The sequence below is a fragment of the Pelodiscus sinensis genome, chromosome 11 (genome assembly GCF_049634645.1).
Source record: "Pelodiscus sinensis isolate JC-2024 chromosome 11, ASM4963464v1, whole genome shotgun sequence".
Lineage (NCBI taxonomy): Eukaryota > Metazoa > Chordata > Testudines > Trionychidae > Pelodiscus > Pelodiscus sinensis.
In genome coordinates this window covers 34,626,731-34,652,103 of record NC_134721.1, presented here as the reverse complement: position 1 = coordinate 34,652,103, position 25,373 = coordinate 34,626,731, and the positions used below count along the sequence as shown (strand labels likewise).

The window sequence follows — 25,373 nt, the reverse complement described above, 5'->3', positions numbered from 1 at the left end:
GCCAATCTAACTCCTACGGAGCAGCAGGGGCAGATTATTCTACATCTGCCTACCTTCTTCTAGCATCTGTTGCAGACGACTATCAGAGGCAGAATACAGAAAAATATGGACCACATGTCTCATGCAGGCCAGCAATTCTTACATTCCTACAACAGTGATCAGTTACAATAGCTTAGAGAAACATTAGCTAGATAAGACTAGATACATTTAAATACCAGATTTTAAAAACACTTGTTATTCATTCATTCTCTCCTGCCACTGTCTCTTGCTCACTCCTGAGCTGTGAACAGGTTCAGCATCTCTCTCAAAAGGAGCTGTCTTTTAGTTATTTCTATCTGAAACTCCAGGCTAATGACGCAGAGTAACACTTGGGGGAAATACTTCCATATTAATGCACAGGAAAGAAAGGACTTTTCATGGTCTGTTATTGTGAAAGTAATTTATAACAGGTGTCAGCACTGATGTAAGGATCCAGAGTAAGTTTGTTCTTGAAATGCTAGCTTTGTGACTTGCAGCAACTCTAGCTCTTGAGGTGTGCTTAGCTGCCTTTTTTTTAAAACTGATTCCTGCAAAAGTCTGTACTTGGTGGGATATAGAACACACAGCATGGGACTTTATGACCAGCTAGAGACATCCGCAGCACCAGTGGAACACACCAACTCTGAAACCATCAAAGTAACAGCCAAGTGGATGGAACACACCAAGGATCCCACCCAATGGAAGACAAAAATGCACACATCCAATTACTTTGCGGTTTTTATTACTACAGTTCAACCCCTTTGAAACCAGATCAACATTTATGCCAAGACTTAGTGAGGTGGATTTATTCAAAATAACTATTCACCAAGATTATCTTGGTGAATGAAGACTATCTTTAAAAAAAATCCAGTCTCTAAACGGGCCTGTCGTCACTCCAATGCCCTAACGTTTTAAGTATGGATGGTATTAGGAATGACTGAGTTCCAGCCATCAGTCCAACTCCTCAATCAATGGCTTTTTTGCAGGAGGCAGTTTCCCACCCCACATCTTCTCCAGTTCTTTGGTAACTACATCCATCTCTTTGACTGCTTCCAAATGTGTTTTATATTCTCTTTGCACCTCTAGAGCCAGGACAGTCAAAGATTCCTGGTTCTCATTGACCCAAGAGAGCAGAAATTCACATTTCTTCTTGGCACCATACACCCGAGGCCGCTCCTCTGTTGGCACCAGTTTCTTGGCCTTGCCCAGCAGCATGGCAAGATGGGAGAGGGCTGCCAGGCTGTAGCCTTTCTGCTTTGCTTGATTCTCCCCCATCAGAATCAGGGCCACTGCCATGATAGCACCTGCATTCCCCAGGGGGCACTCGGGGTAATGGCTGGCTGTCACTGCCTGGAAAGCAGCCTGCAGTGCCTCTGCTGTAGAATGGAAGACCTGCCTGGCACCTAGTGCCCCGGAGACATCCAGGACTGTGTCAGAGAACTCAGGCAGTAGTTCAGCTTCACTCAAGTCCCCATTGTAGAGTGTGAGGGCAAAGACATAGGCATAAAGGACGTTAGGCAGCTGGAAGCACACCAGGGGTGAAGCTGGGCTGCGGGTCAGGGAGCTCAGTGGTGGAATGGATGCAGGCACAGCAGGCACAGGGCTTGGCACTTCTGGCTGCTGGGTGATTGCCTTGCCTGGGCTCTCCTCTGGCTGCTGGGTGCCTGTGGGGGGGCAAGTACCTCCTGGCACCCGGGGCTGGTGCATGGGTGCGGAGCCTTGGGTCTGCTCCTCCGGCTGCTGACTGCCCGCAGGGGGCTGGGTATCCTCGGCGGCCCCCAGCTCCTGGACCAGCCCGCGGCCCCCTCCACGCCACCAGGGCCTCCACGGGGGCAGGAAGGCGCCAATCTCCCCACTGCTCAGCAGGCGCTGAAAGGCGGCCTTCTGGGCCGGGCTCAGCCGCTCCCACAGACCGTCATCGTGGGCCTCCGGGCTGCGGCCTAGCTGGGGCTCCGCGTCCTCGAGCTCACGCAGCTCCCGCAGCCGGAGCAGGGCCTCTTTCAGGCGGGCTCGGGAGTCCGGGTCCCCCCGCTGGCCCTGGAGCCGGAGCAGCAGCTGCTGGCGGTGGAAGGCCTCGGCGCAGGCCCCGTGGCCCCGGTAACAAGGCACAGAACAGAACCGCGCGTTACAGCGGGGGCAGGTGTAGGGGGCCCGCTCCCTCAGGCACAGGCCGCAGGGCCCGGCCGCCTCCATCTTGGCAGCGCTCGGGTCTTTCCGCCTGCACTTCGGACTCGCTCGAGCGCGTTCGCCACCGCCGCGGCTCGGGCCTTTCCGTCTCCCGGTCGGAAGCGCTCGTAGAACTTCGCGAGATTTCGCCCTTGTTCGGAAACGCTCGGAGCACGGCCCCTGCTCTCGCGTGTTCAGCCTCAGCTTCGGAACGCCCCTCCCCCCGTCCTTTCGGCTGTTCCACGCGTAGTCAGGCTGTTCCACGGTCTGCGTGCCCCTCCCCCCGCAAAACCTGCATCCCTGTGACCACTTTCCCCTCCTGTCATAGACTCATAGACTTTAAGGTCAGAAGGGACCATTATGATCATCTAGTCTGACCCCCTGCACCGTGCAGGCCACAGAATCTCGCCCACCCCTCTTAGAATAATCCTCTCACCTATGTCTCAGATATTGAAGCCTTCCAATACTTTGAAGGCCCCAACATGCAGCGAGTCCTTCAGCTGTGATCTGTGCCCAATGCTACAGAGGAAGGCGAAAAACCTCCAGGGCCTCTGCCAATCTACCCTGGAGGAAAATTCCTTCCTGACCCCAAATATGGCAATCAGCTAAACCCTGAGCATGTGGGCAAGACTCACCAGCCAGACACCCAGAAAGTTCCCTATAGCAACTCCTATCATCCCTCCATTGACCTATTTCCAACTGGAAATGAATGGTCAATTAGTTACCAAGATCATGTTATTTCATCCAACCATCCCCTTATCATAGAATCAGTACTGGAAGAGACCTCAGAAGGTCGTCAAGTCCAGCCCTCCGCTCTAGGCAGGACCAATCCCATCTAAATCAACCCGGCCAGGGCTTTGTCAAGCCGAGACTTAAACACCTCTAGGGATGGAGACTCCACTACTTCCCTAGGTAACCCATTCCAATGCTTCACTACCCTCCTAGTAAAATAGTTTTTCCTAATATCCAATCTGGACCTCTCCCACCACAACTTGAGACCATTGCTCCTTGTTCTGCCATCTGTCACTACTGAGAACAGCCTCTCTCCATCCTCTTTGGAACCTCCCTTCAGGAAGTTGAAGGCTGCTATCAAGTCCCCCCTCACTCTTCGCTTCTGCAGACTAAACAGACCCAAGTCCCTCAGCCTCTCCTCGTAGGTCATATGCTCCAGACCCCTAATCATTTTGGTTGCCCTCCGCTGGACCCTCTCCAATGCGTCCGCATCCTTTTTGTAGTGGGGGGCCCAGAACTGGACACAGTACTCCAGATGTGGCCTCACCAAAGCTGTCCACTACCCCAGTTTTAAGGAAAGTCACCACTGCCAAAAAGCGAGCCTGTGCCACCCCAGACACAACCCCAGCAGCACTGCTTTGGAATCCTGCAACACAGAGCCCTATGAAACACCCTCTTCCTTTAGTCTTAGAAGCAACTTGCTTCTCTCAACACTACAGATCCAGCATTACATCCTCAAAGCTGCAGTAATAACAAACAGAGCCCTCCATTCCTGAAAAGGCAGGGAGTGTAAACACATTGCTGTCCTGTCCAAGGAGTTCCCAGCACTTCATTGCTCTGGCCTTTTAACTCAAAATAAGTTTTGTTTTTCTTAATTTAAATAATTGCTCAGGGATAGGAATGAGGGGGTCAGTACACAGGCTGCCCAGGAGAGAGGATTGCCCCAGCCTTCCATTAGCATAGCAGCTAGGAGTCAGGTGAGAAGAGCCTATTCATGGGTGCTGTGGCTCCAGTAGGCACAGCTGGGGAAGAGGTGCATGTCCCACAGTTAGGAAACAGAGGCATAAACACTCTGAAATGTATCAGATAGCTGTAGCTTTCTCCACCCCACTAGCACAATGCTATAGCTGTCCATATCCCCTTCTCTGGCCCCTTGTTGCCTTCCTGTAGTCTTTCTCCAGTATAACCCCCTCCTGCCAGACTCCTCCCTTTCCCTTATTAGCAACAAGCAAATTCCACACATAACCCATTATCTTGGCACAAGCAACCCCTTACACCTTGTTTAAGTTATGTTAGAGGAAGTGGCATACCAAATGGTCCTAGCTCTTACTGTTTAGCAGAGGCCTGGGGGCTGGATCTGGCCCCCAGAGGCTCAGGGCTTTTCCCCCAGCCAGCACTGGGAAGCCAGTGCTGGCACTCTAGCCCCCCCCTTCCCCAAAATGTTCTCACCTAGGGCCCCCCTGGCTCTGGTGTGCAAGGGGAATGTCTCTCTTCAGTCAGGGGCCAAGTCAGTGAGGCTTTGGTTTTTTGGTTGGGGGGAGGGGGGTGCACAGGAATTTCTGCTTCTCCCATGGCTGATTTTTCTAGAGGTGAGCAGCCCCTAACCCCAAAAAATTCCCTACTCAATTTAGGAAGGACCAAGTTACCCAGATTGTCAGTGCTCAGATCAGTCACTAGATGTATCTGTTTTTTCCCTACTGATGACCCTATTTGTTTATACCGATTAACAGTTTCCTGCTCAGTGTAGCTACAGCTTCCAGAAAGAACTCATTTTGGTGCCCAGGATAAAGTCTCTCCAGAATCTGCACTGTTTTAAAGAGAAAAGTGATTTCAGAATTCAGCTCACTGAGCAGTCCAATCCAGTGCTCATTCCCCTTCCTGTTCAGAGAGCCCATAATGTTGGTTGTACGCAGGACATTGAATGCACTGAGGCTCCGGTGAACATGCAGCACTATGTAAACATTTGAGTTAAGGCAGCACGTAAGACAACCTGTAGGTCACCTCCCTTGTCCTAGCTCCTAACCCCTCCCTCGGGTCACTCACAGCTGGATCCCTTCCTTGAAGTGCCCCAAAGAAATCAGAAGCACAGGCAGGCAGGGGTGGCTGGGACTCAAGGGCATCTTGAACAGCTCACATGCAAGGGTAGGGAAAAGAGAAGAGTCTGATTTCAGGGCCTGAAAATGAAAGCAGGCACAAGGCAGTGAGCTCAAGTGACATCTGATTTATTGGGTGAGGTGCATGATTTAGGAGTTAGCATTGGGGCCCTTCTTCTTGCCAAAGCCTGGCACAATATTGACAAAGCGCCGGTTGTACTGCATGCGTCTCTTGGCACGGCCAGTCTTCTTCTTCTTCTTCTCTTGCTTGGCGACCTTTGAGGGAGAGCCCATGGTTAGCGCCATGCCAAGAGGCAGCACTCATCTAGACTCGACTCCTGGCCTCCCCTCGTGCTAACCACCAGGCATGGGGTCCCAAAACTTTTAGCTGTCAGGGCCACATCATTGCTCTTATGGGGGCCTGGAGCAGGCCCATTGTAGAAAATGCATATTTTGTACAAATTAGTCCTGTTGCACTTCAAAGATCTCACAGGATTCCTCATTTTTGCTGAAACTAACATGACTACCCTGATACAATTTTTTTTTTACACAAAGGCAATCCCCATAAACAGTGTAAGACTATTCCTACCCTGAAGAGCTTAAAGTTAACAGACAAGACAGCAGACAAAAGTCGGTAAGTGTGGGTAGTCATTTTATCTTAGGAAGCAGCTCAGGGAAAAGCAAGAGGTGGTAGGAAAGGGAAATGGAGAGGGAAGATAAGAAAAAGGGAAAGATGAAGAAGAGTCCTTCTAACAGGCTTCTAAGTAGTCCTGGAGTGTGCTTTTCTGTAGACATGTGTACATATTAAGTTCCTTGTGGGAACATCTGGTGAGTAGAGCTTTTGAACTTGAACTATGTCCTTAAGTATCTGCAGGGATGGCCACCTGCAGCTTCCAATGGCCTTGTTTTGCCATTCCTGGCCAACGGGAGCAGCAGTCAGCTTGTCCCTGCAGCCCACATTGCTTCCTATGGCACCCATTGGCTGGGAATGATGAACTGCAGATGCTCAATGTAAACAGACTCTTACAACCCATCAGATTATGGGCCATGTGTACCCTGTAATTGTAATGCCACTGCATTCAGGGGGATCAATCAAAATGAATTTGTAGGTTTGACATGGCCTGTGGGCCTTAGTTTGGGAACCTCTGGTGGTCTCAAAACATTTACAGGTAAAGTGCAAAAAACTCTCAAAGTCTGCAGTGGGTGAATGTCATCCCTGTCTCCCTCTCTCACCCCTTTATATCTGTGAACCAAAAGAATCACTTACCTTGGGAGTCTGGCCTCTCACCTTCCCAGCACGAGCCAGGGAGCCATGGACCTTACCTGGCAAGAGAAGTCAAGAGAGCTGCACTCAGCAACACAGGATATTGGGCATTATGTAGAGTGTATATGGGACAGTTGACCAGATTAATCCCAACTTTGTCATTCCAGGGCCTGTGTTTTAGTCACTAGTCGTGGCTACAGAACTGCAGTGTACTTTCAGTCTCAGGCTGAGACTGTGCTGTGGGGTTGTTGTTCCTCCCCCCCGTGTGCGCTGTGGGTTGTGTTTTGTTTTGATTTTTGAGGGAAGTCTACATGGCCATCCAAAGGGCTGGCAAGGTTCCCGTGGTCAAGCTAAGCCAAATGGGCTCAGTCCTAGGCTGGAGAGAAGTTTGTTCTTTGAAGTGTTCCATTCACTCTGGGGCCTCAGAGTGCTCTCTGCTATTGGATCCTCGTGCACTGGGCTGAGACCCAACAAGCTTGTTTTACACAGACATCCTCCATGTCCTCTGGCTTTTCCCAGGCACCATTCAGAGCCACAGTGGTCTCACTCTAGCGTGACCCTGCTGTAGCTGGCAGTTAACAGCTTGACTATCCACTCCTGAAATACAGCTAATTAGGAGAATGGGATGGGAATTCTTTGCATGCCTCCTCCACTTGTCCAGGGGCCTCATGGAATTTTACTTCAGTACACCAGGGCCTTTTAATACTTACCACCCAACATGCGAGCAGCCACCTCCAGTGTGGCAAGTTCGCTGATGCCACATTGCCCAATGATAGCTTCATCCTCCAAAGGAGTTCCACCCAAGAGAACCACCTGATCTTCTGGTGCAATGCCTTCCAGGGACTCAATGTGAGCCTGATAAGAGACACAAGATACAATCAGCTAGGGAGGCTGGGAGAGCAAAGCTAATCAAACACCTTCCACAAGTCAGTGGGTATCAGATTCCCCTCCATGGCACAAGGCAGAGGGATGTGACCCAAGGGGGCACACCATTCCTGATCAAAGACTTTCTCTCTGGGCAGCACAATCCTAAAAAGGTTGAGTGGTAGAATGGAGCTCAGATCCCAATACTATTGAACAGAAGTGAGATGGACTGATTTACGAGGAGAGTTAGAGCTGTCACATCTGGCTTTGCAACGAAAGAGAATGCATTCCAAAAGTGTCTGAGGACATGAACGAGGCAAATGCCATGGAGGGGAGAGGAATCCCTGCACTAAGGCATACAAGCTATAGAAAAGCTGGCTAGAGTTGTTTAGAGTGGCACTGGGGAATAGTACCACTAAATTATGGGATGAACTAACAGCCCTTCATTCAAACTAAAAGGCCAAATGCAATTATCCCAATTATAATTTGGGATCACTGAAAGTGCCAGATATCAAGCAATCAGGAATGTTTACTATTTTTTCTGAAGGACTAGACACTAGGGAGTACTGGTTGACACCAGTACTAATTCAAGAGGGGAAAACAATCCCACCAGAGCTCTATCCCACCCTACTTCCTTCAGCACTGCATTTTCCAACACCATGCTAGGGCACTGGAATCGGTACAGACTCAGAGTGCTCTTTAATTATTCAACTCCAGAACATCTTGGTTTTCCATCCAAGTTCTGGTCTAGAAAGCACATGCTTAGCTTATAATGTCAAGATCAAAGCCTGATGTGGTCCATCTTTGGGCAGCCATGACCCTAATTCTCACAGGGCTACTTTCAACACAGACGAAGCAGAGGAAAGGGACATATGGTGCCCAATACGTTCTCTGCCAGTATTTGTGATCAGAAGTCAGCAGCAATTCTGCCATCCCCTCTGGACAGGATCATTCTGTCAAAAGGATGCATTGAAAAGCCTGACAGAACGGTTAAGCGTGGCATAAGACAGAATGTGGCTAGGGAATCCTTCCTTACCTTAAGGTGAGATATTGTTTCCTGTCCAGACACCTCAAGGGTGTGCAGGTTCTGAGCACGGATGAACAGCTGCATGGTTCCAGTCACGCTGAATGGACAGTACAACCAGGGTTAGGGCAAATTACTCAAAATCAGACAATTTCCACAGCAGCCTAAAGATATTAAGTCTTGCATTCTGTGCCTTCGTTGCATTATACAGCCTGAGAGAGACAAGCAGCTTTCCTGTCAGCTCTCAGCAGCTACCCAATAACCTACTGGGAGCACTAAAGATAAAATCCAAACAGAAAACAAGCAGACACTGAGTCAGTGAAATACTTAGGAATAAAAGTTAGGAATTTTGACTATCAGCATCTCTGCTGTAGTCCATTAGACTCTACTCCCACCCTTCCTGAGCCAGTGACAAACCCTGAAGTCCCGTCACTTGCTTCAACACAAGATCAAGTGATGGAATTGAGAAGACTGGACTGCCAGCTCCCTTCTCTAGATGTGAATTCCATATTGAAACATGAGTTAAATGACTGAGCCTGCAGCAGTAAATCATTACCTACAATGCAATCAGGATACCCAAATCCCAGCAAAGGCAGATATTTCAAAAGACCCCTGAACTCTGCTTCCACTGCCCAGACCAAGCACTGTCTAACCAAAGTCAGTCTCTGCACCTTCCCAACGATGGCCCAGGTTTCACAGGTAGCAGAGCAGCTAAGGCACAAAGATGCTCCTTCCCAGATGGACTTCGCTACCATCCTGGCAACAGACAGAGCTGCTACCGCCTGGGCCGGGATTAGTCGGAAGGGCTGTGCAACACGCAGCCCCCCGTAGCCACTGAAACAGAACCCAGAGGTTCTGCCTCCCAGCCCGCCCCTGCCCTAAAACCCGCTGACTCCACCCGGGGACAGAACCAGGAGGGGTCACTGGGGAGAAGCGGTTAAACGTGCCCAGCCGAGCTGACCAGCCCGGGATCTCCTGGCGGGTCACGGTCCCTGACGGGAGTCGGCCCCAGCGGGCCTGTCAGCCCAGCCAGGCGCCGGCCGTAGGGACTTAGGCTGCATCTCCGCTCCCCCCTCACTAACCCCGCCCTACAGCTGCCAGCCCCGCGCCCAGGCCGCTCGCCGGCTGAGCTCGCAGGGGACGGGTGAAGCGCTTCGTGCCCCGCCCCTCTACATCCCCCACTCCAGACCCGGTTCAGGCGGGAGGAACACCGGCACCTCGCTCACCACGAGACGCCGCCGCTTCACAAGATGGAGCCGAAAAGAATTTAGCCGAGTCGCGCGCACGTTCATATACGTACGGCGGGGGCGCGCGCACTGCGTACTGCGTCACGTCACACGCGACGGCTGTCGCCCGCGGAGGCGCCAGATTTTTACGTCACAGCCCTTCCCACCTTCCAGCCGCAGGCGGCAGCAAGATGGCAGCGGCCATGTCCCTGGCGGGGCTGAGGAGGCGGCCGAGATGCCTGTGGGGCGCGGGGGCTCGGCGGCTGCTGCAGCTGACAGCCCGGCAGGTACCGAGGAGAGGGACGCGCGGGTGGCTGATTCGTCCTTGGCGCCTGCAGCTTGGACCCGCCCCCCACAGCGCTGCGCGGCTAGAGCCGTGAGAAGGCGCCCGCCATGGGCCGGGCTGCGCGTGGCTTCTGCAGGCAGGATGGCCTGACCGTTATTCCCTCCCCCACCCCGTGCGTTTCAGAGCCAGTCCCGGGACGAACCTGAGACCCGCGATCCTCACTACCCCGGGATTGTCGAATCCACTGAAGAATATAAATTTGTGGAGAGACTCATTCCACCCACCAGAATTCCTGCTCCCCCCAAACACGACCAGTACCCCACCCCGTCTGGCTGGAGACCTCCATCAGGTAACCGTATAGATAGGGCATCTGTCCTGGAGCTAGGCTTGGGAGGAGTTCATCACTAACAGTCCATTTCACGACATGCACACAAACCTGAAATATTTTCATTGATAACTGACACAGCTAGTCAACCTAAAAACACTGCTTAATAACTTAATTTGGTGTACTATTTAGTTTGTATATTTTAAATGTGATAAGTTTGTATGTTAACAGTTTAACTTTGAATTTCAACATGTTTTAAGTTTTCACAATTGTGGGAAATTTAAATCAATAAAATACTTAGTCCACGATTTTGCACAACTGGAAATTTAAATTAAAACATTATCTATCAAAACAAATTCCACTCAGCCTACTGGTAGCAACTATTTTGTGCTGATTTAGCATGCCAGAGCTGGAATACTACACAGCATTGACCGAGAGCCAGAGATTGTAATGTTGTGACAAGGGTGGGCAATAATTTTTAAAAGGGAGCCACTTCATAGATTTCTAAAGGGGACCTGGGCTCCCCTGGAAGGGGTGGGACAGGGCAGGAAGAGTTCTCTGCCCACAGATCCTGATTAGCCTGGGGGTGGGGGAAACACATGAAGTCTCTCCCCCCACTTACCCCAAGCAGCTAGAGAGAAGTGCCAGCAGTTTTAAAACAGCTGGCAGTTCCCTCTAGGCACTGCAACTGAAGACTTCGAGCACTCTCCAGGCCAATCAGAGCCTGGGAGCATGTGAATTCCCTCAGCCTCTGCCCCCGCCCTGCCTGGGGCATGTGCTGGCTAGAGAGAACTGCTTCTGTTCACTGTGATGCCATGCCCCTTGGGTGGGAGGAGACTTTATCAGGGCCTGGGAGCAGAGGCTAGAGAGAACAGCAGGTGATTCCCTCTGGTGCTGTGCACCCTTGGGGGGTGGGGAAAGGAGACTTCACACACTCCCATCCCCAGGTCTTGATTGTCCTGGGGATGGGGGAAGCAGCAGGGCAGTGGTAATCTGTATCCACCAGCTGATCCAGCCTTCAGAGGTTCTCTTACCCACTCCTTTGTTGCAAGGAACCCATCTTTAGTCTGAATGTAAGTATCTCAGAACAGCCACTGCTCTTAAGTGAAGGGGAACGCGTGTCAACCACTGTTATTTTCCATTAGATTGTTTTTTTTTCATGTGATTTTTAAAGTGGTGGGTTTTAGTCATGATATATATAAACCAGTAGTGGGCATCCTGTGCTTTGCAGGCCCACCTTTCCCCTCCCCCACCCACCCACACTGAGGCACCAGAGCCCCTCACTTAACCTGCTCCTCCCTTCCAGCACTTTTGGAATGCATGAATTGCCTGGTTCATGCTCTGTCCCTCCTAGAGCTGTGATGGAGCAAGGTGGGCACTGAGTGCAAATCAGGCAATTCACACATTCTGAAACTGCTGGGAAGGGAGGGAGCAGTGTGTGACTCTGGAGCCTCAGTTTGGAAGGCATGTGGGAGAGCACGAGGGGTGAATATCCAGAGGGCAATGGGTTACTGCAGCCCACTGAGGTGAAGGAGGGCCAATCATGTGGCCCACCCATTATTTGTAATTGCCCATCCCTGCTACAGAGATATTTTGGTATGAGGAAGTTTTTATGCAATAACAGGTGCCCTTTTGTCTCTGAAACCTACATTTTTTAGGTATAGAAAGGTACATTTTTCTAGGACCAGAAGGCAGTCAAACAATAGCAGTCTCTCCTGACGGCCCCTAATGCTGGCCTCGTTTCCTGTAACCTGAAAGATTTGTGATTTTGAGTATGGTACAGAAAGAGACTAATGCTTGTAGTAGTCCTTCCATCAACATAGGCTGGCTGTTGGAATACTTTATCCTATGTTTCTAAAACTTGAGAAATACAAACCTTGTTAGTAGTTGGTATCAGAAAAGTGACAATTTGTTTTTTGGGGGTTTTTCCCTAGTAAAGTTACTGGCATGAACAGGTGTCTGTTCTGCCTTTATGCATAAGGCTGCTAAATTCCGATTGCATATTTACCAGTGACTGCCTTAGCCAGGAACAACCCAGTTGAATTTTTAGATGTTAGTGAAAGGTTGTGGTAGGGAGAGTAGAGTTGCAAACTGAAATGACTTGAGCTTCATCAGAGTCACTATTCTGATTGCAGCTCACTAGTGGAGCATACAGACCAGACATTGTTCTAGCCTAGAGTTGAAATCAATTTTTTTGATTAGATACTCCACCTGCCCTTCCTTACTTTGTAAGACGTTCCCGGATGCACAACGTTCCAGTCTATAAGGACATTACTAGTGGCAACAGGCGGATGACTGTCATCAGGAAAATTGAAGGTGATATCTGGGTATGTGCTATTCCAACTCATTCCACTAGGGACGAACAGCAGATCCACAATTACACAGCTTCTAAAAGTGTACATTCAATGATTCTCCTTACCCCTCAAAATGGAATGCAAATTTAATAGGAGAAAATGTATTGAATGTACAACCGCTCCCTGAGTTATGGACCAACACTTGGTCCGTAACTCGAAGTGTTCGTAACTCGGATCCTATAGAGTTACATGGCAACCACGCTGTTCATAAGCACGGATCGCCGTTTGTAACACGGATCCACATTTACGACTGCTTTGGTCGTAAGTGCGGATGGTCATAAGTAGAGGTGGTTGTAACTCGGGGAGTGGCTGTATTCTGCAAAAGTCTTACAGCAAATCAAAGAATTATAGTGAGGGATCTACCAAATTTGGTCCATTTTGGACAATTTCACAATCATAGGATTTTAAGAGTACATTTCATAATTTCAACTATTTAAATCTGAAATTTCATGGTAATTTGAGTCTTGACCCAAAAAGGGGGAGGGGGAATGCAGTAATGCTACTCTTACTGCTGCGCTGCTGGTGATGGCAGTGCTGCCTTCAGAGCTGAGCAGCTGGAGAGACAATTACATATTCCCCATAACAGCCATTAGTTTAGAAAAAAGCTAATAGGGATGCTATTCAAGTCCAGAACAAAAAGTAAAGTTCTTTTTCCTGAGGAGTTTCCTCCTCCCATGCATGGGTGCAGAAAATTGAGTTATATTTGTAAAAGAATTATCTACCACAACAGGAAGCAGAATACCAGACTAGCAAAACTAGTGACTGCTGTTCGTACAGCTCCTACAACACAATTAACATGTCTGGACTATTTGGTGTTATGCCTGATGCATGCCCAGCTTTAAACCAAGTCAAACATGATCCTAACAGCTGAGAGCCTGGCCTAGTATTTGATGACTAAACCAAATTTTGGGTTGTCAATTTGATTTAGTTAAATAGAGACATGATTTTTGTTCTGTTTCTTTAACTTCAGGCCCTGGAGAAGGAAGTTAAGGAGTTCCTCACTCAGCTTGCTGGGAAACCACCACCTATTCAAGTCAATGAAGTCACTGCTAGCATCCGTATTAAAGGCTATTTTGACAATGAACTGAAAGAGTGGCTGTTGAACAAGGGGTTTTAAATAAACAAACAGTTCTGTTTTCTTTGTGCTGATTAATACTATCTGTCCCCTGCTAAGGATGATGTGTTCTTGCTTATAACTAATCTAGATCCAGATGAACCAGCTGCAAGGAACCACAGGGGCACAAGTTTCCAGTAACCTCTATATTATACCCCATCAAAAACAGGAAAACTCATGTTATCATATTAGCACAATATTGTTTGCCGAGAGAGAACTGTACTACGACACCCACATGAACAAAACTCCATCTTTTGCTCCACAGAAGAATACGGTCTGATTAATTGTATGTTTATTTACACCACATGAAATGTACAGGAAAAGTTTACAAAATGACCCTTCCCTGGGTGATTGTTGCAATAAAGTTAATTTAAAAAAAACTTCTGCTCTATGAGCACCAAGTAAGGAATCATTCATGGGTTGCTGTTGCCAAGTGACTTCAGCTTTTGGATCCCTGTTGGTCTGCAGTGAGGCTAGTTTGAATTCACCACAGACAGGAAATGATTCTTAGACTTTCCCCACTAAAAGAGATCAATTCAGTGCAAAGAGGCAGTAGCCACCATTGGAGATGAAGATCAGACATGATCTAACCCAGTTCATAATGTGGGTTAAGGAAGGAGTTAGGGCACCACAATGAGGGGAGAAATGGGACTTTAATAAGACAGTTCAGTTTCTCTCTCTTACAGAGAGTCAATAGCCACTTTCCTTTCATGTCTTTTCTTGGAAGCAAATGTAAAGTGGCTGCTCCTTGATCTTTTGAACTGATTGCATCTCTCACACTTTGTCACTTTCAGCTGTGTGGGTAATACTGGTTGTAGTTCCATGGATTTTGATACCCGTAGACGCCGTAGTTCTGCATTTGAAACAGAACAGAGGACATAATTACAGTGTGGCAAAGCACAATACTAACTTCTTCCCCTTTGACAGTGAAGCCACCATAACTAAATTTCTATAGCACCCTTAACCCAAAGGATCTAAAATACTATACATAAAGGAAGCATTTCATCCACTTCTAGAATGCAATATAACCATTGTTAAACAGCTCACAGTAACAATGGACTAGGCTAGGAAAGTGAAGTTTGCTATAGTGGATCAGATCAGTGATTCACTTCCTAGTCCCATATCCTGTCTGATCGTGGACAGTAGCTACCCTCCTGCCAATTTTAAATGTATAACCCCAAATAAAGAGAACCCAAAAAGTCACTGTGGTTAACAAGCTAAGTAACAGAAGCAATGAAAGAAACATAATTAAGATGGCCAAAAAAGAATCTGAACTAGTCAAATAGCAAAAAAACCAAACAACCAAAAAAAAAAAAAAAAAAAAAAAAAACCCAACCAAAAAACACCAGCACTAAAGGATGATCAGAACATTGTTGATAAACTAAATGAATGTTCTACGTCAGTCTTCACAGCTAAGGACATGAGGAAGAGTCCCAAAAGAGACGTTCTTTTTAGGTGACAGAACTCTGGAAATGTCTCAGGTCAAGGTGTCATTAGAGGTGGCTTTGGAACAAATTGTTAAACAGTATCAAGTCACCAAAAAACCAGATGGCACTCATCCAAGAGTTCTAAAAGAATTCAAATGGGTAATTACAGAATTACTATGATTTGTAACCTATCCTTTTACATCATCCTCTGTACCAAATGACTAATATGATGCTGATTTTTAAAAAGGGCTCCAGAGGTGATCTAGGCATGTTAAATTGAGGTTTATTTTAGTAATTGAATAGTTGTTAGAATTTTTATTGACTACTCAATAGGGGAAGCCTAAGTCATGGCTCGCGCTGGGTCCAAATCCCGCTGCAGCTCTACAATTTAAAGGGCAGTAGGAGTTGGGCAGCCAGCCCCCCAGGTCTTATTGAATTTTAAACTGCAGAGCCACAACAGGGTTTAGTCCCCAACCCAACACAAGCAGGGACTGAGTGGGGCTGCCAGCCCAGCCAGTAGCAGCTTCTGTCAACAAAGGGTCCCAGCGGGAAGCTGGGACACCCTGCGGACAGGGGCTGCTGCTAGAGAAGCCTCCCTCAGACTGCCTCTAATAGAGGCAGTGCAGGGGAGGGAAGCGGAGACCGTGCTTCTGCCCCTTGCTGTCTCTGATATAGAGTCAGCAGCAGGGGTGGGGGAGAGAATCCAAGTAGTGGACCACTACCCTATAAGCTTAAGCTCTCTTACATCCCTAAGGTGATCCTTGCACTTACAGGCTGGTAAGCCTATCTTTAAAAAACATAATTGTCAGATACATAGATGAACACAGTTTGCGGAAGAGTCAACATGGTATTTGTGAGGGGAAGTCACACCACACCAATCTACTAGAATTCTGTAAGGGGGCCAATAACATCTGGGCAAGGGGGATCCAGTAGATATAGTATATTCAATTTCCAGAAAGCCTTTGACGAGATCCCTCACCAAATACCCTAAAGTAAAGTTAAGTTGTCACAGGATAAGAGGGAAGGTCCACTCTCATGGATTGGTAACTGATTAAAAGATAGGAAACAAAGAGTAGGAATAAATATCAGTTTTCAGAATGGACAGAGGTAACTAAACTAGTGGTGTCCTTCAGGGTTCTATATTGGCATCAATTGAACATATAAATGGTCTGAAGAAAGGGGTAATCAGTAAGGTGGCAAAATTTGCAAATGAAACTCAACTGCTCAAGATAATTAAGTCCACAGCATACTGTGGAGAGCTTCAAAATCGCACAAAACTGGGTGACTGGGCAACAAAATGGCAGATGAAATTCAATGCTGATAAATGCAAAGCAATGAATATTGGAAAACATAATCCAAACTATACATACAAAACCTGGGTATCTGAATTAGCTATTACCATTTGAGAAAGATCTTGGAGTCACCATGGATAATTCTCTGAAAACATCCACTCAAAGTTCAGCAGCAGTCAAAACAAACAGAATGTTGGGAAGAAAGGAATACATAATAAGACTGAAAATATCTTACTGCCGCTTTATAAATCCATGTCCACATCTTAAATACTGTGCGCAGATGCAGTTGCCTCATCTCAAAAAAGAGATCAGGGGTGTGGAATGGCTAACATATGAGGAGAGAATAACAGAACTGGAACTTTTCAACTTGGAAAAGAGAAGACTAAGGCCCGGGAGGGGAAAGTAATATGACAGAAGTCTATAAAATCATGACTGGTCTGAAGAAAGCAAAGAGGGGGAAATGTGTAATGAGAAGTAAATGAGAGCTAGAGGCCACCAAATGAAATTAACAGACAACAGGTTTAAACAAAAGGAAATATTTCTTCACATGATGCACAGTGAACCTGTGGAACTCCTTGCCAAAGAACGTTGCAAAGGCCAAGACTTTAACAGGGTTCAAAAAAAGTAGTAGATACATTCATGTAGGATAGGTCCATCAGTGGCTATTAGCCAGGAAGGCAAGGATGATGTCCCTAGTCTCTTGTCAGGGCAAAGGATGGATAATGTTGGATGGGATGGATCACTTGATGTTTACCTGTTCAGTCCATTTCTTCTGGGGCACCTGGCATTGGCCACTGTCAGAAGACAGGATACTGGGCTGAAGAGACCTATTGGTTGACCCAGTATGGCCATTCCTACCTGCTGTACAAATTATCCTGGGATAACCTACTCTTAGTGGAACTTCCTTCCTAACACCAATCAATTATTGGGTCTCGAGCAAGGAGGTTTACATTTTATGATGGTTAATAATTTGAAATTATGGAGCAATTCCTCTAGACCAGGCATGTCAAATAGGCCTCTGGCAGGCTGCATACAGCCCTATCAAAATTTTTTGCAGCCTGCCACTACATTTTATAAAAAAATAAAGTGCGGCCTGCTGGCCGTTTGGAGCATGTGGCTGACTGCAGATTATAGCCGGCTGGGCCGCTCTGTGCTTCAGCACATGCTCACAGCCAGCCGCTGTGCTCATGCTGCCCCAGTACCAGAGGAAGAAATGTGTGGTGGCAGCTCCAGGACCCAGGCATTCGGCTGGGGTAGGAGGGGGGGGACTGGGAGTGCCTGGCTCTGGGGGAGTCACTGGCTTAGAAGGGGTATGTGCCTGGCTCTGGGGGAGGGATGAGGCATTGGGTTGGGGGGTAGAAAAAAACCTTCTTTCAAAATAACCCTTAAACCTCATTTTTTAAGGAGTAAGGGTTATTTCGAAAGAAGGGTTGTTGTTTTTTTAAAAATAACTCCATCTAGACGGCGTTTGTTCTTTTGAAATAGGGTATTTTGAAAAAGTGCCCAGACGCCATTATACAAATGAAGCGCGGGAAATTCAAATCCATGCTTAATTTGCAATTTCATTCACCTGTATTTGCATTCCTCTCTCGAAAGAGGAATACAATGTAGACATACCCTAAGAGTCCTGATGCTCTATTTTTGCAATAAGAACTCATTCCCCATCCAAAATTGGGAATAAAATGCAGACAACTAACTCTCACCCCTCTCCTAAACATCTGAAAAAACTCTCTAAGCTAGGAACAAAACCCAGGAATCCTAAAGCCCAGCCCTTTGATCCCATCACCAGAGATCACACTCTTCTTTATTAAAGACCCTAGAACTTTGTTAACACACAGTTAAGGCTCCCCAGCCCTACCTTATGCTCTTCTAGAATGTGCAGTGATGAACCAAAAATCTTTTAAAACCAGAAAATATGGAACTAAGACATATACTATTACCCCTTCAATGCAAACTTAACTCTGCCTACTTACTGCCCACAGCTGGCAATAGCTACTAGAAATAGATCAGGAAAGGTGGTTGTAAAGAATAAAATTATAAACAGAAATGGTGGATTTTCCATCTCTTGAGGACTTCAAATCCAGACTGGATACTTCAGTCAATCACAAGTTATTGGGCTCAATATAGAGGCAACTGGGTGACATTCTCTGGTTTGTGCTATACAGGTGATCAGACTAGAAGATCCAATTTTCATTGCTTGCCTTAAAAGCTATGAATCTACAATAAGCAGATACAAGGAAATTCTAAGAGAGAATGCCATTGTTTTCCAGAGTTCCAAATTCCAGTATTAATCTGCATGCACACCACTTATGTTCAGTGGTAGAATGAATGGCGAAGGGATTGATAGGAGCATCATGAAGACCTGTTACTGTGATATGAAGGGAGGTGCACATGTACTTTAAAGGAGTAAGTATTTCTCTTTTAACTGCCAAGTTCTACAGGTTTGGTCAACAGAGGTACACAAAAGGTATCTTCTTAGAATCATAGGACACTAGAACTGGAAGGGACCTCGAGAGGTCGAGTCCAGTCCCCTGCCCACATGGTAGAACCCAAAGGGATTTTGTTGGTAGTCTGTGGTCTAAGGCTTTGTGAGGGATAAGTGAAGGCAATAACTTAGAAGGAGTTCCCAGGGTAAGGGTGAAGGGGAGGTAACATTTAGCAGGTCTGGGATGGTCTGTGTAAAATACATTATGTTTGAGTGTAAATAGCCCTTGTTCATCACACCTGACCTAAATGCAAGGATTGTCTTAGCAAAAAGAAGGTACTTAGACTGGGTCCTACAGTGCTCATGTGCTCTGTAGCATCTGCAAGGTGGTAGTTTTAGTATGGACATTATTGGCATAGTAGGCAGGGTACTGCTTAAAAAAGGCAGTGTTAAGGTTGCTTTGTGGGGAAGAATGGGGAATATACCTTCACTCTTAATTTCCTGGTGTTCTGTGGTTTAAACTTAGCTACTCTCTAAATTCTGAAAGAGCATAAGACACCACTAAGGCAATGTTGACATTTTCAAGCATTTAATTTCCTCTTTAAAGAAAAAAAAATCTCTCAGCACCAATGTAACACAACCTACTTTTCCACTGCTCAACATCCAAATTTGATCCACTAACTATTCCCACGTCCCTGTAAGACACAGCTAGTAATCACACTATGCTGAGTCACTATACTGATTTTATAGCAATCTTCTTAATCAGTAATCAACTTGCAATCTGAATTATAGCAGAGCTGCTATCCTGCTATAAACAGGGAAAGAACATGGGAACATGTCACATATTTCAATCCTACCAGATGCATTAGCATTCAGGGCTCAGAAAACTGCATTAGTGCAACACTGCTGACCTGATACCAGGTGTTGTAGTTATAAGCGGCTGCTGGATTGGTGCTCATGTCTCCGCCCATCGCTGGTGCCATGCCTGCAGCAGTAATCCCAGGATTGAGCATCCCATGAGAATCCTCAGCTCTCAGCTTTTTGTCTTCTGGTTCATCAGAGCAGCTGGAAAAAAGTTTAAAATGCAATCAATAACTCTGTTCACAGCACAGGGCCTAGAGGAGTCTGGAATCAGAGAGGGGAAATCCAGTATGGCACACAGCACCTCTTTGTCTGGGCTCTGGCGTGTGCATTATTTTATTAAAAATGTCAAACATCAAAGATGCTGCTTAGTCTGTGTACAACAGTTGACAAGCAAGAGTCCTAATCAAGTAGGGTGACGTTCAAGATCAGATATGGATAGAAAGCAGTCCAAGATCTGTCTGAGCACATACTCTGGTGCACCATAAAACAAAACAGATCAGAAGAAATCCCCTGTGTTGAGTCCAATCCATGCTATCACAGGCAACCTCATGTTACAATCCTATTTACAAACTTGGGATCCAAGTCCATCTTCAAACTTGTTGGTTATTCACTTCTACTGGCAGACTGTTTCAGAATACCAATCCTCTGATTGTTCATACCCTTCTCATTTTCAGTCTAGCTGTATTCTTGGCCAATTTATCTCCATTTGTTTGTGTGCCATCATTGTTCTTTAGTTTGACAGCTCTTCTCCCTCCTTGAGGTTTATCTTCCAGTGTACTCAAAGAACTATCAGATCCCTTCTCAACCTTCATTTTGCCAGATCAGACAAACCCATTTCTTTCAGTCTTCACTCAGACTGGCTGTCCATTCTCCTATCATCCTAGGAGCCCTTCTTGCAAACATGCCACTTTGGATTCATCTTTCTTGAACACAAATGACCAGGCTCGCACACAGCACTGCAGATGAGCTCTTACAAGTACCTTTCCCAATGACATTATTACTTCCTTATCTCAACTGGAAATCTCTCACCTGAAATGACTGCATTTGCCCTTTACATGACTACATCACATTGATGGATCTCAGTAAACCTTATACCTTAACTGACTTACACACTGACATCTTTTCGTCCTCATTTCCAACTGACGAGCACATGATTTAAAGATGAAGTTATTAGTTTCTAAGTGCACAAACTTGCACTTTGTGCTATTCAGTTTCATCCCATTTCTATTTCTCTAGTCCTTGAGATCAAGTAGTTCAGGGATAGCCAAACTGTAGTTCATGAGTTGCATGAGGTTCATTGCCCCTACTTCTCTCTCCCATTTTTCAACTACTAGGCATGGGGCAGGATTGTGGGGCGACAAGGTGGTGGTGCTAAGGACTTTCACTATAGATAACCGGTGCCTGCTGAGAGTTGGAGGCACAATTTAAAGATTTATCCCCCAAACAGTTTGAATTGCACACCCCAGGCATTCCTTCCTTACGCTCAGTGACCTCTCTTTGCAGCTCCCAGGTGTTAGCTCCACATGGAGAGGCGGAAGCAAACAGATGGGAGCTGCAGGGAGGGGCTGCTGCTTTAGCTCCATAAGGAGAGGCAAAAGTAAAACCAGCAGCATTCCTTGCAGCTCCCAGATGTTTGCACTGCCCGGCCTCTTGAGCCACACCTTCCAGCCTGAGGGCTCCATCAGCTTCCATGCTGGGAGGGGCCTGGTGACACCATGTAACAAGCAGGGTCAGCAAATCGTGGCAAAAATCTGTGAGGGATCCCACATGCTCCCCCATATGTTGTCTCCGGTTTCTGCCTAGGAGGGCAGGGTTCATTCCTGTGGGGTGTGCCTGCCAGGGCTTGGTGCTTCAATAGAAGTGGGGCTGGAGCCCTGGTAGGCACCTCCTGTGAGAAAGCTCCAGCAGGCACGCCCTGGCTCTTGAACTTCTGAAGACTGTCATGAGCAGCTCAGAGGATCAGTAAGTTTGGCCACCCTGATCTAATTCATATATAATATTTTGACTGTCTTCTCTATTCAACTGTATGTGAGGCTGTTTAAAAATTAGTAACATCTGTGCCTTACCCATTCTCAGGGGCTCTTTTCCTAGTCATCTGGTGCTTAAGGAACTTCTGATGTTCATCATACGCTGTCAGCAAGCTGGGAATACAGATGGTCAAGAATACAGATGGTCAAGAACAGGAGAACTTGCTGCATGTATATCAGTCATTTTACCATTTGCACTGGTGACAAGAGCAAGCTTTTGCACCTCTAACTTTGAAAGTGCTTTGTTTTGCCCCGAGCTTCCACTAGCTCTTGGTGCTTCCTACCAGGGGTGCGAATAGAAGTAGCATGCTGAAATCCAACCATTTGAGCCAACTCTTTACCCTGCAACAAGATGGGTATTTTACTCCTGTTGACCTCATTCTCACCACTAGCGTGTTGAGATGCTGGTCAGACTAGTGGTCCTGTAATATTGTGCACACATATTTTTAGAGAAATAAGTTTTTGAATATGAATAGGTCTTAACTCAAATATGTTTTATGCAAAACCTGTCATTGAAAAGCTTGTAATCCGCTGAATGTATATATCATATCCTGTGTGTGTGAATGTATCATTCCTGTGCTTGAAGTTAGAAATATGAAGTATACATCTATTTATATATCTAGATGGGCTAATGAAGGCCATTACTAGTATTCAAGGAACTTAATGGTCCAGTGCTCCTGTGAATGATGTCTGAATGATCTTGCTTTTCTGTACACCTGAACTATGATTGGTCCTTCCAAGACACATGGCCAGGTCACCTGATGCTGGAACCCATTTGATGTGTACTTTTCCATGGGGAGTGTGAAAGGGTTGAAACTGAACCCAAATGCTTTCCACCTTGGGTAAAATCTATGTATAGGCAGGAAACCAAACAATAGAGGCAGTTGCCATACATCAAGACACACTCTGCTTAGCACCCAGATGACTGCTGGAAACATCTAGGACTGAATAGGAGGAAGGATCAGGCTCAAGTTAGGATGCTGCCTAACTTGCAAGAAAAATTTTTTAGAACTACTGTTAGGGTAAGAAATTGAAACAAATTTCTTATAGTAGTAAGCTTAGCTGGCATATTTTGTTTTGTTTTTCTTAGTAACTTAATTTGATCTGTCTGCTGTTACTTGAAATCATTTAAATGCTGCTTTTTATATTTAATAAAACCACTTTTGTTTATTAATATACTCAGGTGTAAATAATTGTTATGGGGGGGCAACAACTGTGCATCTTGCTCTTTCATTGATAAAGGGAGTGAACTTATGAGCTTGCTTTGTATAAAACTTTTATGCAAAGATGGATAAATTTGGGGTTCTGGTTCCATTGGTGCTGTGTCAAATCCCTTTGACTGAGCATTCCCAGAGCTGAGTGGAACTCTGTGTCCTTGTTGCTCTGCTGTGGGCCATGACCCAACTCTGTGCCATCGCTGGGGGAGACCAAAGGTTCTGGCTCAGCCAGACATGGTGGTGGAGTGCCCCAAAGGTCAGGTAGGCAGGCTCAGTGGTATGATCAGCCCATCAGGTGACAGTCTCAAGAGGATCTCTATGGCTCAACTTTTCTAGCCCAAGTCTCTTCTGACTTTAGACTGGCTCCCTTATTGGCAGACTTGAAAGATGGAAGATTAAGCCCTCAAGTCTCAACTACTGTCCCTAGAGGTAATTCAAGGGCAGGGGGCTGGCATTACTCCATTACTGGCATTACTCCATTAATTACAGTTTAACCCAAAGTCAGTTCCAGAGCTAGAGGATTCTGTAAGAGCAGAAAGCTTAATTCTCGAATCTAGAACCATCAATCAGGTATCTTTCAGAGTGAAGGAGAACTGTAAGAACACTCTGCTCTCTGGGTACTGGCACAAGGGGCAGTGTGGCATCCCAGTACTCCCTGGAATGGGATGCAGGAGGCCTTGGCTCTATTACTAGCTCTACCACTGGCCTTTTGGGTGATCCTGGGCAACTCCTATGCCTCAATTTCCCCCGTCTGTAAAATGGGGGATAATGGTACCAGCCAACTTCAGGATCTGCTGAATACAAGCACTGTAGACGGGTCAGATATTATTATCTGCCTTTTTGTACCCAAGAGGTGAGGGTCTCAGAAACAGCCCCACACTAATAGGGTATTCTCTTACCTGTGTATGCTAGAACCAAAGTCCTCAAGGAACTCCACTCTCCGCTGTGAGAAGACAATCTTGGTCTCCTCAGGGAGGCCACTGTTCAGGGCTCTCTCAAAGCAGTTCATGGTGTTGCCTTCATTTTGCCTGACATCAGCGCTGAACTCTATCTCCAGGAGATTGGTGTAGAGCTTTGCATTTTCCTACATGACATGGGGGAGAATTAAATATCAGAGATGTGGTGCTTGGCCCAGGAGTAAAAAGATATGTTAAGAAGGCACCAGAGAAGTTTTGCTGAAATCTCCCTGCTGACAATATATATCTTAGGACCAAGGATGCATAACCTTCAGCTCTAGGAATTATGGGGTGGTCTCTCCAGCACTCAAAAAATTCCCCAGCTGCTCTTGTTGTGAATTGCTTCTTCATTTATCTATGGGAATCCCTCCTGCCCTACCAAAACGTAGCTATCTCTGGAGTGGAGCATAATAGCTGCTGACCCACAGCAAAATAATGCACCATGATTTAGTACAAGAAGCAAAATAATCACACACAGTTGCAAGTGTGAGTGAGAGGCAGAATGGACTGGTCCAACCTGGAATTCAACTAAGACTTTGATTCCAAAATAAGCCAAAACAGCCAATGAGTGGTTGTTGCCCTTTGATCCTTACTTACCATACCCCACACTCCCATAAATCTTCACCTGACTGCTTTCATATTAAAAGTTGATTGACTGGGCCACTCCAAAACATCAGGCTGAAGTGTAGTTTTACTTTCTCAGTGCCTTTCACAAATACCAGCTTGTGCCCAGGAGGCAGACATAATCTAACAGTGAATAAACTTGTACCTGGAGACTAGACCAGTTCACCTGTATATTTGTTTTGCTGAAAATAGGTATCATTCTTAGTGTTCAGACTCTATGAAATGCTTGTAAATTGCTGCATACATTAATCTCACTTGCAATGCCTGTTTTCCATGCATAAGAAAATATGTACATTTTGCTTTATAATTTTGAAAACATTTTCTCTGAAATTATACACTGGAGCATATGCCTCCCACCCATCCAGAAGGACTTTCGAAATCAGATGCCATCAAAGAAAATCACCAAACAACAGACTGGTTAATTGCCCTATCACAACTGGTAAATGCTATAAGCAAGGAAGCTTGTCCTGTGGACTTGGAAGCTGAATGAAGGAAAAAAAACAGTCTCAGGAAAATTTTCCATCTTTCTGTCTGTTTGAACTCTGAGAGATTAGATTCTAAATTGAATCCGAGGGGCGGCGCTACGGGACCAACCCAGCAGCGCTCTGCCCCGGGCGTCCCCAAGTCAGCCGCTGCTGAAACTGACCAGCGGCTGACTCGGGGAAGGCCAGGGCAGAGCAACTCCAATTGTCCGGCTGCCTGGAGCACGTCCGGGTTCCAGGTGGTACCAGACTAGCAGGAGTGCCGGACCACTGGCTGCCGGACAACTGGAGTGTTACTGTAACTCATGTGTGTGTGTATGTTTGCTTGCTTTAACCTGTAAATAACTTTTATTTCTTTTGCCTAGTTAATAAATCTTTACATAGTTTAATTAAACGACTGGTTTCAGGCATTCTCTTTGGTGTAAGATCTAAGGTACTAACTGATCTGTAGTTAAGTGAGTGGTCTCTTTGGACTGGAAGCAATCTGAATGTGGCAAGATTTTGGGTATAAGTGACTGTTAATCACTAAGTCCAGTTTGTCTAGTGGCAATAAAGACTGGAAAGTCTAAGGGCACTGTCTATGTCTCCATGAT

At 46.4% G+C, this 25,373-nt stretch overlaps 4 protein-coding genes across 4 annotated transcripts in view; 1 reads left to right on the top strand and 3 right to left on the bottom strand.

The window, feature by feature from the left end:
* Positions 1–743: 743 nt before the first annotated feature.
* On the bottom strand, positions 744–2,339 carry ZNHIT2 (zinc finger HIT-type containing 2). The gene has a single exon (XM_006136576.4). It carries the CDS (start codon positions 2,209–2,211, stop codon positions 970–972), a length of 1,242 nt encoding a protein of 413 aa, XP_006136638.2. The 5' UTR covers positions 2,212–2,339; the 3' UTR covers positions 744–969.
* A 2,783-nt stretch (positions 2,340–5,122) lies between these two features.
* Positions 5,123–9,509, bottom strand: FAU (FAU ubiquitin like and ribosomal protein S30 fusion). The gene is made up of 5 exons (XM_006136577.4): positions 9,388–9,509; positions 8,174–8,261; positions 6,984–7,128; positions 6,277–6,332; positions 5,123–5,285 (listed from the first exon to the last, which is right to left on the bottom strand). The coding sequence occupies exons 2-5, from the start codon at positions 8,246–8,248 to the stop codon at positions 5,160–5,162; spliced, it is 402 nt and encodes a 133-aa protein (XP_006136639.2). The 5' UTR covers positions 8,249–8,261; positions 9,388–9,509; the 3' UTR covers positions 5,123–5,159.
* A 32-nt stretch (positions 9,510–9,541) lies between these two features.
* On the top strand, positions 9,542–13,490 carry MRPL49 (mitochondrial ribosomal protein L49). Its single transcript, XM_075939143.1, has 4 exons — positions 9,542–9,674; positions 9,857–10,022; positions 12,201–12,325; positions 13,323–13,490. Exons 1-4 carry the CDS (start codon positions 9,579–9,581, stop codon positions 13,467–13,469), a joined length of 534 nt encoding a protein of 177 aa, XP_075795258.1. The 5' UTR covers positions 9,542–9,578; the 3' UTR covers positions 13,470–13,490.
* A 246-nt stretch (positions 13,491–13,736) lies between these two features.
* LOC102457330 (pre-mRNA-processing factor 39-like) overlaps positions 13,737–25,373 on the bottom strand; it is a 36,493-nt gene continuing 24,856 nt past the window's right edge. Inside the window, exons 11-14 of the mRNA XM_006136579.4 lie at positions 23,618–23,802; positions 21,541–21,615; positions 19,522–19,675; positions 13,737–14,319 (exon numbers count right to left, since the gene is read on the bottom strand). Coding sequence (XP_006136641.3) covers positions 14,257–14,319; positions 19,522–19,675; positions 21,541–21,615; positions 23,618–23,802 — 477 coding nt within the window. The 3' untranslated portion in view covers positions 13,737–14,256. The remainder of the gene's footprint in view (positions 14,320–19,521; positions 19,676–21,540; positions 21,616–23,617; positions 23,803–25,373) is intronic.

Excerpts from the sequence above, each read along its gene's own strand:
- MRPL49 (XM_075939143.1), top strand. The coding sequence starts at position 9,579 with ATGGCAGCGGCCATGTCCCTGGCGGGGCTGAGGAGGCGGCCGAGATGC. Across the intron at positions 9,675-9,856 it reads TGCAGCTGACAGCCCGGCAG|AGCCAGTCCCGGGACGAACC; the intron begins GTACCGAGGAGA and ends CGTGCGTTTCAG. Across the intron at positions 12,326-13,322 it reads AAATTGAAGGTGATATCTGG|GCCCTGGAGAAGGAAGTTAA; the intron begins GTATGTGCTATT and ends CTTTAACTTCAG.
- ZNHIT2 (XM_006136576.4), bottom strand. The coding sequence starts at position 2,211 with ATGGAGGCGGCCGGGCCCTGCGGCCTGTGCCTGAGGGAGCGGGCCCCC.
- FAU (XM_006136577.4), bottom strand. The coding sequence starts at position 8,248 with ATGCAGCTGTTCATCCGTGCTCAGAACCTGCACACCCTTGAGGTGTCT. Across the intron at positions 7,129-8,173 it reads AAACAATATCTCACCTTAAG|GCTCACATTGAGTCCCTGGA; the intron begins GTAAGGAAGGAT and ends GTCTCTTATCAG. Across the intron at positions 5,286-6,276 it reads TGAGAGGCCAGACTCCCAAG|GTCGCCAAGCAAGAGAAGAA; the intron begins GTAAGTGATTCT and ends TCTCCCTCAAAG.